Source organism: Bos indicus x Bos taurus, chromosome 18 (genome assembly GCF_003369695.1).
Source record: "Bos indicus x Bos taurus breed Angus x Brahman F1 hybrid chromosome 18, Bos_hybrid_MaternalHap_v2.0, whole genome shotgun sequence".
Taxonomy (NCBI): Eukaryota; Metazoa; Chordata; class Mammalia; order Artiodactyla; family Bovidae; genus Bos; species Bos indicus x Bos taurus.
This window is the reverse complement of record NC_040093.1, coordinates 41,806,883-41,822,934: the sequence shown is the minus strand read 5'-3', so window position 1 is coordinate 41,822,934 and position 16,052 is coordinate 41,806,883. Positions and strand designations below refer to the sequence as shown.

At 50.0% G+C, this 16,052-nt stretch overlaps 2 protein-coding genes and 1 long non-coding RNA gene across 4 annotated transcripts in view; 1 reads left to right on the top strand and 2 right to left on the bottom strand.

Annotated features, from left to right (window-relative positions):
• The window catches only part of LOC113876841 (liver carboxylesterase-like), a 32,248-nt gene extending 26,826 nt beyond the window's left edge, over positions 1–5,422 (top strand). For both annotated transcript variants that reach the window (XM_027516527.1, XM_027516526.1), the window contains exons 12-14: positions 3,665–3,796; positions 4,716–4,788; positions 5,064–5,422. In XM_027516527.1, coding sequence (XP_027372328.1) covers positions 3,665–3,796; positions 4,716–4,788; positions 5,064–5,247 — 389 coding nt within the window. In that variant the 3' untranslated portion in view covers positions 5,248–5,422. The remainder of the gene's footprint in view (positions 1–3,664; positions 3,797–4,715; positions 4,789–5,063) is intronic.
• Positions 5,423–7,938: 2,516 nt separating this feature from the next.
• Positions 7,939–9,637, bottom strand: LOC113876843. The gene is made up of 2 exons (XR_003506587.1): positions 9,515–9,637; positions 7,939–8,160 (listed from the first exon to the last, which is right to left on the bottom strand). It is a non-coding gene; the product is annotated as an uncharacterized LOC113876843 (long non-coding RNA).
• Positions 9,638–13,510: 3,873 nt separating this feature from the next.
• On the bottom strand, positions 13,511–15,327 carry LOC113876837 (metallothionein-1A). The gene is made up of 3 exons (XM_027516523.1): positions 15,214–15,327; positions 14,451–14,516; positions 13,511–13,741 (listed from the first exon to the last, which is right to left on the bottom strand). The coding sequence occupies exons 1-3, from the start codon at positions 15,239–15,241 to the stop codon at positions 13,650–13,652; spliced, it is 186 nt and encodes a 61-aa protein (XP_027372324.1). The 5' UTR covers positions 15,242–15,327; the 3' UTR covers positions 13,511–13,649.
• Positions 15,328–16,052: the final 725 nt, after the last annotated feature.

Below are 16,052 nucleotides of genomic sequence, written 5' to 3'. Positions count from 1 at the left end.
CTGTGTCTACCACAGGACCTTCCAACATTGACCCCAAGTCTGTGTGGGGTGTGAGGTCAGGGATGGATGAGCCCACCTGGAGAAGAGGTGATCCTTTTGGGTACCTTTTGAGTTCCTCACAGGACCCTTCCTTTCCTGGAGCCCTCACTCACCTAGTCCGCAAGCCAGGAGATGGTGCTTTGGTCCAGACCTCTCTGCATAACTGTGCTAGGAGGGTTTTAAACTTGGAGACTTTATAAACAAATAAAATATTGCTACAGCTGACATATTCTGTCCCCAAACATTCACTGATTTGGAGGTGCTAGCTACCACTTCCTCCTTCCTAAGGTCCTGATGACCATCCAGGGGCTGCCTGGAGTCAGATCTTTCATGTACTTGGTCTTGCTTCTTGCTGTGTGTCTGATATTAGTATCGCTGTCTGCATCTGTGCCACTCCCAGCCATGCTAGGCTTGAGTTTTCTTTTATCTGACTTCTCATGACTGTTTTTTTATTCTGTTTTTTACACTTTTGATTTTATTTTGAAGTGTACCCAGTTACCCATCCTGTGATCATTTCAGATGGACAGCAGAGAGACTCAGTCATATATGTACATGACATTTCACGACTTGAATTCAGGGTCTTATTGCCAGCACTTCTTGGAGTTTATCAATGTTATGTTTTCATTGTTGTATTTCTCTCAATCTCTTTTTGATTAAAAAAACGTGTTACTCTAAAAGAAAAAAGCGTTTTCTGATTATGAATTAATCTTACCATTGTAGAATTTTTTGAAAATAAGGGAACATATGCAGACGCAACTATGTATCACTCATAATTCCTTCACCGAAAGTATCAGCTATAAAGGTTTGACATATTTTCTTTGATTAATTTTTCCATATCTTATGTATAATTTTAAAATTAATTATGTTGTTCACGAAACACTGTATTGTTGTCATTTCCTCACTGTCAGTACTGTTTTCTGAAAAATCTCAATTATTTCATGGCACGAAGGGTTAAGTTTCCTTTAGTGTCCCTGTCCTAGTGGGTATTTAGCCAGGCTGCTTGTGTTGAGGCTCCACACAGCATCGCACTCAGCCTCACGTGCAGATCTCTTTAGCCAAGTCTCAAATCATTTTCTTGGCGTTGGATTTAGAAGTGAAACTATTAAGCTGGGCTGTTGGAGCATTTGAATGTTCTTGATACATTTTGTGAAATTTCTTTCCAGTGTGTGAGAGTGCAAATTTCTTAATTATCTCACTTGGGATAGTCAGATGAAAAGAGTAAAGATAATGCTGCCAATTTTACATAAGTCCTTCCTCACCGAAAAAAGGAGAACATCACTTTGTTTTAGTTTACATATTTTTTATTCCTAGCTTTCTCCCACCTCCTTCTTCTCTTGGAGCTCCTAAGTGTTATTATTGAAATCTCTGTCCTACGTTTCTGTGAAGATTATGTTGTGATTTGGGGAAATTTTTTTTTAATAAATCTCAATAGTTTAAGGTGAAACAGTAAAAAAAAAAAAAAACAATAAGAGGAAGGGAAAGAAGATGATCATAACTGAGTTCTGTCATTCACACTAGGTCTTTCTTGTGTGGCTGGGTTCTGAGTTTCTTTCTCTTTTTTGCCCACACTATGCAGCATACTAGAGCCTGGTTCCCTGAGCAGGGATTGAACCTGTGCCCCCTGCAGCTGAAGTGCAGAGTACTAACCACTGGAACACCAGGGATGTCCCCTGATTCTAACACTTCGGAGTGGCAGAAGCAAGAGTAAACACTGTCGATACAGCAATTTCTGCTTGACCCTGAAGCACCTGTTTAGCACGTGGATTATGGAACCATGGAAGGATTGTTTGTTCCAAACAACACCTCTTGCTAAACTAAGGGTGACATGATGGGGTGGAAAAAGGCGGCAACTAAAGTATTCTACACCCTCCTGTCAGGGTGGTGTATATTGTTACACCATAGAGTGGACAAATATTTAATAATATAAAGAAATTATTATAGTAATTACAAAACTACATATCCAATAACACCCTTATTTTTTATACGTGTGCTAAAATATTAGAAGGTTTCTCTGAGCAGTACGATTACAAGTGATCGTTTTGTTCATTTTCCCTTTTTCTGCATTTTCCAAAGGTGATAATGTCAAAAAGCAGGGAGAAGTTATGATATTCTGCACCAGTCTGCCTTGGGGCCTGACCCTTCCCCATTACAGTCACTGGCTGTGGCATAATGATCAGTGCAAAGCACAGAGCTCCCCAGGTGGGGGGCCCACGAGTTAGCCCTGAAGGAACAAGATGGGCATCTCTGCTGAAGCATCAGCAGAAAAAGTAACATCTTCTTGGGGCTACAAGAAAGGCTGAAGAGAGGGGAGAGGGGAGGCGAGGAGAGAGGGACTGTCCCCTTCCTCAGCCCCTTCTCCCTTCTGCCACTGCTGCACATTCCCTGAGCCACGCAGGAAGCAGGACACGTGAGAGGATGGACAAAAAGGAAATACTGGATTGAGGTTTCCTGGGACACAGGGAGTAAATTGTCCTCTTCTACATAGGTTTGTGTTTCAATATCTGCACTTTCAGGCTGCTGCTGCTGCTGCTAAGTCGCTTCAGTTGTGTCCGACTCTGTGCGACCGCATAGACGGCAGCCCACCAGGCTCCCCCGTCCCTGGGATTCTCCAAGCAAGAACACTGTAGTTGGTTGCCATTTCCTTCTCCAGTGCATGAAAGTGAAAAGTGAAAGTGAAGTCACTCAGTCGTATCCGACTCTTAGCGACCCCACAGACAGCAGCCCACCAGGCTCCTCCGTCCATGGGATTTTCCAGGCAAGAGTACTGGAGTGGGATGCCATTGCCTTCTCCGAACTTTCAGGCTAGCAACTTGAATTTCCTTGAATTTGTTCCACTCTTAGTAGGTGAAAAAAACACTGGAAACGCTCAAAAGTAGGCAGAATCGAAGGCACCTGTTGTGCTGCAGGTATTCTCCACAGGAATGAAAAGAAACCCGCTCTCAAAGAAATGTGGACTTCCCAGGTGGCGCTAGTGGTAAAGAATCAAGAGACATAAGAGATGCTGGTGTGATCCCTGGGTTGGGAAGATCCCCTGGAGAAGGGCATGGCAACCCACTCCAGTATTATTGCCTAGAGAATCCCATGGACAGAGAAACCTGGCGGGCTATAGTCCATAGAGTGGCAAAGACTCAGACAAGACTGAAACGCCTTAGCACACTCGTATCCGTGAAATGTAGTGGTATTTCTGTGTGCATAAACTGTATGTATCTAGACGTTCTGGGGTGTCAGTGCATGGGTAGGCAGAGACGTTCACATGTATTGACTCAAGGCCTCTATAATGATAGTATTTTGAATCATTTTCCTCAGAGTTTCAACATTCCTTCATTCATTCAGTAAACACCTGGCTCCATCTAGTTCTACCTCCACCACTAATACACCCTTAAGTCATAGAATTTTTCCCAACCTCTTTCTCTACTGTGCTAATAACCAGGGGCTTCCTGCAGGGACACAGAGCGTCCAGCACACAGTTGGTTCTCACAGTGGGCAGCTGCTAATAATATTGTTGTTGTTCACTCAGGACCAGGTGTGCCACCAATTTCCTGACTGCTCACGCCCTCTTGAGACCTCGATACCATGCAGGTGTGCGTCCGCTGAAATGAACTGTGCATGAATCCATGTCTTACAGATGCTGGAGCCCCAACCTACATGTATGAGTTTCGTTATCACCCAAGCTTCTCAGCAGAGCTGAAACCAAAGACGGTGATGGGGGACCATGGGGATGAGCTCTTCTCTGTCTTCGGGGCTCCCTTTCTGAAAGGTGATGGCCCTTTGATGACTATAGCTTGGAGTTAGAAGATCGGGGTTCAAGTTTTGATTTGGTGACCTTGGACAGTTCCTCCTTCTCTCCAGGTCTTACTTTCACCAAAACAGCGTTTAAGGACAAAGACTCCCAACCTTTTTTTGGCTCTAATGCATGTGATGGAGAATGAGTATCCTTGGGCCTTCACCCATGATCGCTCTAAGAATCCAAACCTGGGCATCAGCAAGTCAAGCTTAAAGTGTGCTTGAATAACCCAAGATCTTTTTAAATGCAGGGTCACCCACAGGGCCGTGCTCAGGGCTAGAAGGCCACCACTCACTCCACACTCATAAGAGCATATGAGAATGTGAGTGAGAGTAAGGTTAGAACTGCTGTTAACCTTGAACAAGGACTAAGTGTGTGTACCTGTATATCCAACCATCCATCTAAAGCTCATATCTTTTAAAAATAAATATAATTTAAATTATAATATTTTAAGGAATACCACTCACAAGTGTCCTTAAGTCTTTAATGTCTTCACCATCAGCAGTTATAGACAACTTGTGTGTGACACACCCCAGGGCTGTGCCTCTGCACACTTCTTGATGGATGACTATTTGGGGATCTTGCAGCTTGGTTATTTTTCAGATTCTGTAAAAACGTGTGTGGATCAAGGAAGCTGAGAAAAGACCCAAAGGAGAGCATCCTGGGAGATGGGGTTAGTCTAGCAGAACCCGTTTGCACTGAGTCCAGTGTCAGTAGGTGACAGTCAAGCTTAAAGTGTGCTTGAATAACCCAAGATCTTCTTAAAATGCAGTTTTTGACTCAGTAAGTCTGGAGTAAGGGCCCCTTTTCTGAATTTCTAGCAAGTTCTCAAGGGCTGCTATTGCCCACAAATCATACTTTGAGTAGCAATGGCTTTGTCTCCTCCTCACAGATGGTGCCTCAGAAGAGGAGATCAATCTCAGCAAGATGGTGATGAAATTCTGGGCCAACTTTGCTCGGAATGGGTGAGCTTCTGGCAGACATGGAGCGGGGTTGGGAAGGAACAGGGTGTGTCTGTTGGGTAGGGGAGCTTCCAACATGTGATGGTCAAAAGCCCGGCCATGTGACCTCTGACATGAGAGCTCCCTGTGGTGGACTGGCTGCCCAAAACATGGTCAGCCTCCTGTCTCTGGCGGAATATGAGCCTTTGGCAGAAATGAAGCCACGAGGTCCCTGACCATCTCAGAGGGTTGTTGGGACCACACTGTTGCTTTGGTGAATTTCTATTGATTTGTTTCAGGAACCCCAATGGGGAGGGGCTTCCCCATTGGCCGGTATATGATCATAAAGAAGGGTACCTTCAGATTGGCGTCAACACTCGGGAAGCCGAGAAGCTGAAAGACAAGGAAGTGGCTTTCTGGAATGAGCTTCTGTCCAGGGAGGTGGCAAAGAAGGCACCACACTTAAAACATGTTGAGCTGTAAACAGGAGGCTCGACTGGGTCCCCAGACGGAGGTTTCTCTAGAAGTGTTTATGTGCCAAAGAGGCGTCTTATTGTGGAGGCTGAGGAATTATCCGATGGGAGTGGCAGAGGTCAGGGAGGGGGAGTTTCTGTTTCTGTGGCCTCAATTTGGAAATAAACGTTCTTTTGGAGACCAAGTCAATGTCTTTGTCTTGCACTGGAATAAAGTCATCCTCCTCAGTGAGAGAAGGATGAAGGCAGTGGGCACCATCGGCAGGAAGGTGCTCTGGCCGTTCTGGCTTGACCTCTGGACGTGCAGAGTGGAGCGGGCTGGGCCCTGGGAGGTGCTGAGGGGGACGCTGCATCGCTCCATGTCTCTGGGCCATCCACAACTCCAATGAGAGGATGTGAGGGACCAGAGTGCCGTGTCCCCCTCCTCCATGCAGAGGTGCCTGTAGAGATGGAGGCGACACAGACTGAGGATGTCCTGGAGTGGGAAAGAGGGGGACGGGGCATGGCGACATGTGGCATGGCTGCCTGGCCCTTACTGGCCCTCTCACAGGTCTACAGTGCTTTCTTCAACTTACGTGTTATCCTTCCAGGCCCCTCCCTGGGGCCATCTCTTCCAACAACTCATATGAACCCTCTCTGCGGCCTGAACCACATCAGATCCAAGCAGTGACCACACTGAAGTGAGTCCCAGGAGTATCACCTGAAAACTGTCTCTTTCAGATTTCCTGGAGTGATTTCTGGCTTCTGGGCTGTAGAAATCTCTAAGAAATGCCACTCCCACCTTAACCCACAAAAATTATATTATCCTTAAAGTCCTGACCTTTTCTGACTGTTTCAGAGAGGCTACAAGGAAAACCATTACCCTGAAGTGTCAGGGAAATGGGCTCCGTGGAGGAGAGATGGGATGCAAAAACTGGCTGACCATCTGCCAACAGGTGGAAGATGGAGTCACTGCACGTGTGAGTAGAATGAGTCGAAAATGTGAATCAACTGCTAAAGGCCGATGGTGGGCAAGTATGGGAGTATACAGTCCTTAGGAGCATGGACCCATAGGGGAGTTTACACTCATTGCAGGCCCTTCTCCCTGGACCCCAAAAAGGGACCCATGAGAAATGCTGGTAACAGGTAGTACTTGTTATTCTTATGTGACTAAGTCATGTCCGGCTCTTCTCAACCATGGACTATAAACGGTTAGGCTTCTCTGTCCATGGGATTCTCCAGGCCAGACTACTGGAGTGGGTTGCCATTTCATTCTCCAGAGGAGCTTCCCAACCCAGGGATCCAACACATGTCTCCTGCATTGACAGGCAGGTTCTTTACCACTCAGCCACAGCAGAATCCCTTTCTCTTGGGTTGAACATCAAGTAGCAATTCCCTCCAGCAAACACCAGGAGGCAGAACACCTGGAATGGATTACATTCACTTAGCACACCCTGCTCCTTAGTAACCACCACCAGGCTCTCCCGCTGCTGCTACTGCTGCTGCTGCTAAGTCGCTTCAGTCGTGTCTGACTCTGTGCAACCCCAGAGACGGCAGCCCAGCAGGCTCCCCCATCCCTGGGATTCTCCAGGCAAGAACACTGGAGTGGGTGGCCATTTCCTTATCCAATGCATGAAAGTGAAAAGTGAAAGTGAAGTTGCTCAGTCGTGTCCGACTCTTCCAGACCCCATGGACTGCAGCCCACCAGGCTCCTCTGTCCATGGGATTTTCCAGGCAAGAGTACTGGAGTGGGGTGCCATCGCCTTCTCCTCCAGGCTCTCCTACCACTGAATAAACAACAGCAAACAGAGGAAAACATGAAATCCTTCCTTTGTAACCAAGTCTCAGGTACACTCACCCTTCCTTGACAATGGCTATCAAATTCCCTTCAAATTCAAGTCAGTATGTGGATTTCCACTAGGTTTGAGGGAAGGCAGCTTTCAGCCTGACCTAGGGAGGAATTTGCAAAGATTCAGAGTCCGGCCACTGCAAGGTCCTGTCAGGGGTCCTGTCAGTAGCACTGGGAAAGCCAAAACTGCTGTTTCCTGTGAGGAGGAGGGGAGGAGAGCCCCTCCAGGCATGTGTGGTCCACACAATGGGGCATTGGTGACGTGTATCCGGAACAGGTGCACACCTTCAGTGAATATACGTGCAGCTTATAAACATTTCTAATGCTAGTAATTTGTTCTTCACATATTCAGGTGAATATATCTGTTGAAGGAAAAATGGGTTTGATATATTTTGTTTCAAAAAAAGTTTTAGAAATCCTTTTATTGACCAAAGTTTGAAATTGAGGTGTAAAAAAAAAATAGATTTTTTTTCCCCGTGGTGTTTTAGAAGCCAGCCCTGTGTAGATGTCAAGCAAGAGGTGTGTTGGATTTCATCCCCTCCAAGTAGTTTTCCAGGCTCTCACCAAAACTGAGTTTGCAGGGATTCCCAGAAAAGGAAAATGAGGAATTGAAAACTTTCTCTGCAAACCATACTCTTAACACCAATAGAGTGAATCCTGCCATTGTCTGATGCCCTAATCATCTGGACGATGCTTTCATTTTGAGCCGAGAAGCTGAAGATATGAGAGGTGACCACAATGAATAGGGGTGTGAGGGGGCTACTATCCGGTCCAGAACCCAGGTCTCTGGGCTTCCACTCCAGTTCATCACCCCAGTCCTCATGGTCATGAAGTTTCTGTGTCCAAGACAAACCAAGGGAAACAGGGCCAGAATAAAGTCAACAACTTTTATTTCCACTCAGGAATTTCATAGAAACAGGAATGTGGCGTCGAGTCAGGTTGTATGAAAAATAATAAACTGCAGATTTGCCCTGGTTGCTCTGTGGACACGTGGGGCAGGGTCTCCCCTACGTCAGGCTGCACTTGTCCGAGGCCCCTTTGCAGACATAGCCCTGGCACACTTGGCACAGCCCACGGGTCTGCAGGAGCAGCAGCCTGAGGAGGCAAAGGCAAGGTAGCGTCAGAGCACATGTTACGCACACGTTACCCAGCAACACCCTTCCCACCAGCAGGCCTGACACAAGCAGCCCTGACGCCCAGACCCTGAGTTTCATGGAGTCCGCTGTCCTGACATCATTGCTGTCGGTTACCAGGTTAAGCTTTCCTGCCCCATGTTTGCCCAGGACAGGGCACAGGGCCTCAGAGAGACAGTGACCAGGGCCTCTGGGGACAAGAGAAAGCCAGCTCCCAGAGCCATCACTTAAGAAAGAATGTCCTCCAGGTCAAGGTGGAGGCCGTGACCTTCACAGAGCACCTCCCAGTGGGAATAGGGATGGTCTGAGCTGCTTACAGGAAACGGCAGAACCAGATCAGAGAAGCCACACATGGTCACTAGCTCATGTCCCTAAGGTGCTTCAGTCCATGAGAGGATTCAGAAACCTGAATCAGGAGGAAGGAGAACTAGATCTAGTGATGAGTCTGAGTCTGTTTGGTTGGGACCATCCGGGCCTCCATTTCCCGGTTCCCTAGTGAGAGCTTGATGTTCAGTCATGTCTGAGGTGATTCCAGGTGATTCAGAATCAGTTCCCGGTGAGGCGGGTGCCAGGAAGTGTGGTCAGTGTCCTGCTCCTGCCTGCTGAGCTCTGGGTCCCTCCTAGGACTCAGCTCAGCCCCGAAGTTTCCAGAGGAGGCCCTGCACTCTTTTCTTGCAGGAGGGTCATCTGCAGGCCTTGCAGGAGCAGGAGCCAGTGCAGCTGCAAGAGGCACCAGACAGGAAGGGAAAGGCCAGCAGTGAGCAGGGGGGAGGAGGAACCACCACAGCCATCAGCAGGGCCCTCCCCCACCACCTGGGTCAGGACCAGCTCTGGGAGAGCTCCTCTCCACTCAGGCAGATAGAGAAGCCCCAGCTCCCCTATTCAGGTCCCAGGAAAGAAGATCCCCTTCCCAGGGAAAATTCCAGGCACCAGACCCAACCCAGGTTGACCGGGGCTTGGGGCCAAGTCTATGTCCTAAACCCCAAGAGGCACCATGTCCCCTCCGGCCATCAAAGCCTGGTAGCTCCAAGCCTTTCACGTAGAACTGGGTCCTGGTCTTGCTGTCCCCTGAACCCCTGGGTGAGGGGAAGAAGGACAGTGTGGTGCCTCGGTGCTCTCAGATTTAGAATAGAGGCCAAGGGCGCCTGAAATACTCTCAGGAACCTGGCTGGGGAGACATTCCTAGACCAGTAAGTGACAGGGGTCCCCCTGTGATCAAACTCCACACACTCCCTTCTGCAACCCTAGGGACCCTCTGTCACGTCCTGTGCCTGGGAAGCAGACATCAGTAGGGCTCAATTCCAGGGGTCCCTCACCAGTGGGGCAGGAGCACTTGGGGTCCATCAGGAGGAAAGGCGAGGTCCAAGGTCCAAAGCAGTGGTGAAGCAGACCCACTGGTCCTGTGGGAGGCCTTGGAGCCCAGAGCCAGTCCCGCGTTCGGAGGGGAGGGGCCGCCGCAGAGGCCCCGCCCCCTGCGCCCGCCCCGCCGCAGCGTCCGGGCCGAGCGCGCGGAGCGCGCGGCTCCACTTGGGTGCCGGCTGAGCCCAGGGCCCCTGTGCCCAGCCGTAAGCGCTGTCCCAGCCTCCCCGGCCGCCCGTCCCCGTGTTCGCCACGTGAGCAGCCACCTGTTCCCGGGCGTCTAGGAACAGGGCTCCTGTGTCCTCACGGCTTCCCCACCACAGACCCCGCGCCGCCGGCCTCCTGGTCGCCCTTGCCTGGAGCCAGTGAACCACACCCACCTCCAGCTCGCTGGTGTCCCGCTCGGCTGAGGCCGGGGAGTGGTGCCCCAGACCCAAGGTGAAGGTGACCCTCGCCACCATTTCCCCTTCCGCGAGGTCCCCAGGCATGGTCTGCCTCGGTCCCCACCACGGTCTTTTCGCTGCAGTTTTCCTGTAACGTCTCCTGTAACAGCCCCGCGACCCACATTTCCTTAGGCCTCTGGTCTTCACTTCCATTTTCCTTTCCTGAAGAGACAATGGCGCGTTTCTCCAGGCGCCCCTTTGCCTCAGTTTTCCAGCGGCTTCCCTCAACTGTAATGGGGCCTCTGCACTCCAGGATGGAGGTTCCCTAATCATAGGATGTCCCCTGCACCCCTGCCCCATCTCGGAGATAGGCAGACCTGGCATTCAGTAGGAAAGACCAGTGGGTATTACCCTGTTAGTATTGCTGACAATTTCCTGGTAATTACACACCTGGTGTGCCAAGCCTTGTTAATTACTTTTGCTCTTTGAATTCTCACAGTAACCCCAAAGGGAAATACTAGTTACGAATGCCTTTCTCAAAGGCTAAACCGCACACACTACAAGGAGGCTCCTCAGGCAGGCTCACAGTGCTGGGGAGTTATTCCCTTCTGGTTTTTTTGTCACTTTCCAATTGAAAGAGAAAGTCAGTGAGAAAGCCTCTCTTTGAGCCAGAACTGTGTTCAGCACTTCTCACTGTGTAAGGCTCAATCCTGGGAGTGATACATGAGAAAGGAAAGGAATGTACATATGATATTCTGGCTATGGCCTTACTCTCCTTTCCAGTAGTGGTCATTTTTCATATAATGAAATTTTCATATAACTATTTTTCATATGGTATACCCAAGAAAATATGAATCATTGAAAAGAAAATGGTAAGGAATTCCTGAGGCAGGTGACAGCAGAAAGGGCAGGATCCTTCAGTATCTGTTAGGAGGACCCACACTGTCTTGTTCATGGCCTTCTATCTCCAGGGTCAATGCCTCTTTTCCTGAATGGAGGGCAACACTCTCAGAGGAACTAGTCACATGCTCACAGGGTTGATGAGGACGACACAGAACCCAGAGCTAAGCCTCTTGTCCTTGCTTGATTCTCTGGAAGAAGGAAAATGGTTCTTATGCTAATAATCATAATAAATAACTAGGTGATATTATAGGTACTCACTAAGTGCCAAACCTACTTTGACAGTCTGCCCATGTATTACATTCTTTCATCCTGAGAGCCAGACACTATTATTTTGCACTTTAAAGCAGAGGAGACTGAGGCCCAGAGCGGTTACATGACACTAAGTGACACGGGTTGGACTGACACTCTTGCAGGCTGACCGCAGCCTCCTCTCCTCACCCCGCACCAGGCGCCATGCCCTCCCTGGATAGGTGAGGACATGAACACCTGGGGGGAAGCACTGAGGTGGCTGTCAGAACCCTCTGCATGCTCGGTGAGCTCTCTGGCTTCATCCTCCCGTCTCTCCAGCCAGGAGCACAACTGGACTGTCTCTGAGCACCCTCGCAGCTCTGAATAAGGAGAGGCAGGGTCAGCATCCGGTGGCATCATCATCAACACAGCATGGCAAGGCCAGGAGGTGAGACAGTAGTTTAGGTTCAATCTTCTGACTGTGGACTGTGTGACTTTAGGCAAGTTCTTTTACCTCTTTGTAACTAGCAGTCACTCCAGACCTTGCAGGTCCCCTGAGTTTGCTCAAATGGTGGGACAGTGACTTATTCTGTGGGGCTTACTGAAGGACATGCACAGGCCCTAGGGGCACTGGATAAGCAAGGTTCCTATCCATCTGTGGCCTCATCCTGAGCATGGTTGCAAACCAATGAGCCTTTCCCCAGGTGCCTATTGGGAGCTGGATTAATGTCAGTGTGGATATAAATATCATAATGGACACCATTCACGAAGCCTGTGCTTGGAACCAAGCCACTGTCTCATTTATACCCCCACATTGAAATAGCATCTTTTAAATTAATTATTAATTTCTATTTGGCTGTGCTGGGTCTTCTTGCTGTGCTCAGGCTCTCTCTAGTTGCAGTTCGTGGACTTCTCGTTGCAGTGGCTCCTCGTTGGGGACCACAGGCTCTAGCGTGCAGGCTCATCAGTTGTGCCACACAACTGGTCAGGAGGCTTAGATGCTCCGTGGCATGTGGGATCTCCCGGATCAATGATCCAACCTGTGTCTTCTGGATTGGCAGGTGGATTCTTTACCCCTGAACCACCAGGGGAGTCCTTTAATCTTTTTTATAGGAAGAAGGAAATGTAATCCCAGAGTATCAATAACTTTCCTCTGTCAGGAAGTGGCAAAGTGACTGTTAGCAAGGATGCCTGACCACCCCCCCCACCCCCCCGCCCCATACCCATGCACTCAGCACGGGCTGGCTCTTCACACTGGACACATGTAGGCAATCTACATCCTGAGTTCTGAATCACAAAACTCCCCTTTCTCTTGAACATCAAATAGTAATTCCCTCCAACGACCGCCAGGGGGTGGGACACCTGGAATGGATTACCATTCACTCAGCACTTGGGAGCCTGGCAGGCTAGTCCATCGGATGGCAGAGTCGGACAGGACTGAAGCGACTTAGCGCACACGCATGGCAGCACACACTGTTCCCTGATAAACACCACGAGGCCCTTCAAACTGCAGAATAGCCATCACATGCCAAGGAAGACATAGAAGTCCTCTATCGGGGACCAAATATCAGGTACACTGGCTTTTGCTGGGAAAAAGATGGGAAATTCCCTCTAAATTTAAATTACTTTGTGGGTTTCCAGTAGCAAAGGGCTAAATTTCAAGGAAGGGTGGACTTCAGCCTGACTTAGGGAGGAATTTTCAAAGATTCAGAGCCAGGTCAGCACAGGGAGCTCTCAGGAAAAACAGGTGTCTTGTCACTTTAACTGGCCAAGCCAAGACTGATGTTCCCTCTGGGGATGCCAAGCCCAGCATCTCAGGTGTGTTTGCTCACACAGTGGGGCATTTGTAAAGTGTTTCTAGGGCTCATGAACGTCTTCAATGAACATATAAAAATCACACACTTTTAAAAGTTATCATCTTCATATATTAATGTTGCTTATTATGTGTTGAATCCTAAAGTAGGTTTTACATACTGTAGATTTTAACAATTTTTTAGTAATTCATTTTTTATTTTTCAAAATAAAAGTGTGGTAGAAAATAAAAACAGGTCATTTTAGTGTTTTAGAAGCAAGCTAAAACATGGAAATCAAACAAGAGGAGTGTTAAATAGCGTCCCCTGTGAGTACTTTTGAAGATTCACATCACCAAGGACTGAGGTTGTCACAAATCCCCACAGAATTTAATAAAAACGGAAGTTTCTGAGCCATCAATACCTGCCTGATATCGTTGTGTCATGTGGACAACGTTTTCGTTTTGAACTGAGAAACCGAAGCTCTGAGAGGTAGCCTGACCTGCTAAGACCCTCAGTGTGTTAGGGGCTAATATTTGGTCCAGAGCCCAGATCTCTGCACTTCTGGTCCATTCCCCACCCCCACCCCCAGTCCTCGTAGGCATGAAGTCTCTTTGTCCAAGACAAACAAAGGAAGACAGAGCCAGAATATAGTCAACAACTTTACTAGAAATCACATGTCTCATAGAAGAAGGTAATGTAGCACCAGGTCAGATTGTATGAAAAAATAATATATATAAATTTGTCATGGTTGCTCTATTGACAACTAGGGCAGGTTCTCCCCGACATCAGGCACAGCAGCTGCACTTGTCCGAGGCCCCTTTGCAGACACAGCCCTGGGCACACTTGGCACAGCCCACAGGGCAGCAGGAGCAGCAGCCTGGAGAAGAAAGGAGAGAGTGAAAGTCAGAGATAATATTACACGAAAACACTTTTCCCAACAGCAGACCTGCCACAGGCTCTTCCTCCAGGCCTAGAGGACTCTGACTTCAGGATAGAGAGCTGCCTTAAGAAATTTGCTTTGTGACAAAAGGAAAAGGCTGCCGGCCCCATGTGAGTACAGAATAGTCAGAGGGCCTTGGAGAGACAGTGACAGGGCCTCGGGACCAAGGGAAGGCCACCCCCAGAAGCATCGAATGAAGTGAGAGAGTCTTTAGGGCCAGAGAGGAGGCAGACTAGTTACAGAGCTGGTCCCGGGAAGACCAGGTGTGCCCTGAGCTGCATCTGCAGCAAAGGACGTGGTTCAGAGAAGCTACACATGGTCACCAAGTTCAGTACGAAGTACTCAGGACTCTGGAGGGTTCACAAAGTGGCATCAGAGAAAGGAGACCTGGATTCTAGTCCCATCCATTGTTGACACTATTATGTGACTTCTATGGGCTCAGTTTACCAGTTTACCTTTCGAGAATGAGAGGTTGGGACTGAACAATCTTTATGGCTTGTATGGGTCTCAATCTATTTCAGTGCTGGGGGTGGGGGGCGGGCACAGGACATGTAGGGAAGTGCGGTCAGTGTCCTGCTCCTGCCTGCTGAGCTCTGGATCCCTCCTTAGCCCAGACCCCAAGTTCCAGAGGAGGGCCCACACTCACTCTTCTTGCAGGAGGGACATCTGCAGGCCTTGCAGGTGCAGGAGCCAGCACAGCTGCAGGAGCCGCCTGCCAGGAAGGAAAAGGCCAGCGGTGAGCAGAGGGGAGGAGGAGCCATTGCAGCCCTCAGCAGAGCCCCTCCCCATCTTCCTGGGTCAGGACCAGCGCTGGAGCTCCCAGTCCACTCAGGCAGATAGAGAAGCCCCAGCTCCTCACTTCTGGTCCCAGGAAAGTAGGTCCCCTCCTGATTTACTCCCCAGGGAAGGCCCAGGCTCTAGACCCAGCCCAGGGTGACTGGGGGTGAGGGCCAGGTCTATGTCCTGGAGCCCAAGAGGCACCATGTCCCCACCTCCCATCAAGGCCCGGCAGCTCCAAGGCCTCCCCACAGCACTGGGTCCTGGTCAAGCTGTCCCATGACCAGGTGGGTGAGGACAAGGATGAGCTGGAACCTCACAGTACATTCAGTTCAATAAGAAGCAAGGATTTCCCCGGTGGTTAAGACTCCCCGCTGCCATTGCAGGGAGGCACGGGTTCCATCCCTGGTCGGGGAACTAAAATCCAGCACACCGTGCAAGAGGACAAACTAAAAACAAAGGCGGGGTGGCGGGGGCAAAGGGAGATAAACGCTCTCATAATCCAGACTAGGAAAAACCAGTGGTCCAATGACAGGAGTCCCCTTGAGCATCCTCCCTTCTCTAGCTGCCGGGACCTTCTGTCCTGCGCCTGGAAGCGCGCGTCCTAGGGCTCAGCGCCAGGGAACCCTTACCAGTGGGGCAGGAGCAGTTCGGGTCCATTTGGAGGAAAAGCGAGGTCCGAGGTCCAGAACAAGTGGCAAAGCAGATCCACTGGTCGGATGGGAGGCGTGCTGGAGCCCAGGAGCCGAGCGCTATTATACCCACAGGAAGCGGGCCGGGCGCAGAGGGTCTGCCCTGCCTGCACCCGCGCCGCCCGCTGCGCCCGGGCCGGGCGGTGAGCACCACGCGCGGCCGAGCGCAAGATTCCGGGAATGCGGCTGGGCTCCGTGTGCACCGAAACGCCTCCCTCCCCCTACTTGCCCCCAACACGGAGGAACTTTGTCCCGAGCGACAAGTAGCGCTCCAGGCTTCCTGCCCGTCCCTTCCCAGCTTTCCACGATGTGGACAGACATCGGTGTTTACGGGAACCCAGCCCCTGAGCCCTCGCAGTCTTCCCTGCCCCCACAACTCCTTTCTTTGCTTTCACCCTTTCCCAGAGCCCATGCGCAACCCGAGCCTCGTGCTCACATCCCAGGCTCGGCTGGAGCCCCTGTGTTGTGTGCAGAGATCCGTGATGGATGTGAGCTTCACCACCAATCCCCCGAACCCCGCTTCCCTAATATGTCTTCCCACAGCCCCCACCGTGGACTTTGAACACAGTTTCTCTAAAGTTTCTCCTGTAACAGCCCAGCAGGGAACTCAGCCTGCTGTCGCCCAGCCTTCCTTACATTCTCCACGACTGAATACATGAATGGGCCAGGGAATCCACTGCCTAGCCAGTCCACCCAGCTCCGGGATGGAGGTTCCCTAGTTATACGATGCCCTCTAGGGAAAGCATCCTTGTAAGTGATAAGCAGACCTGGCATTCCAT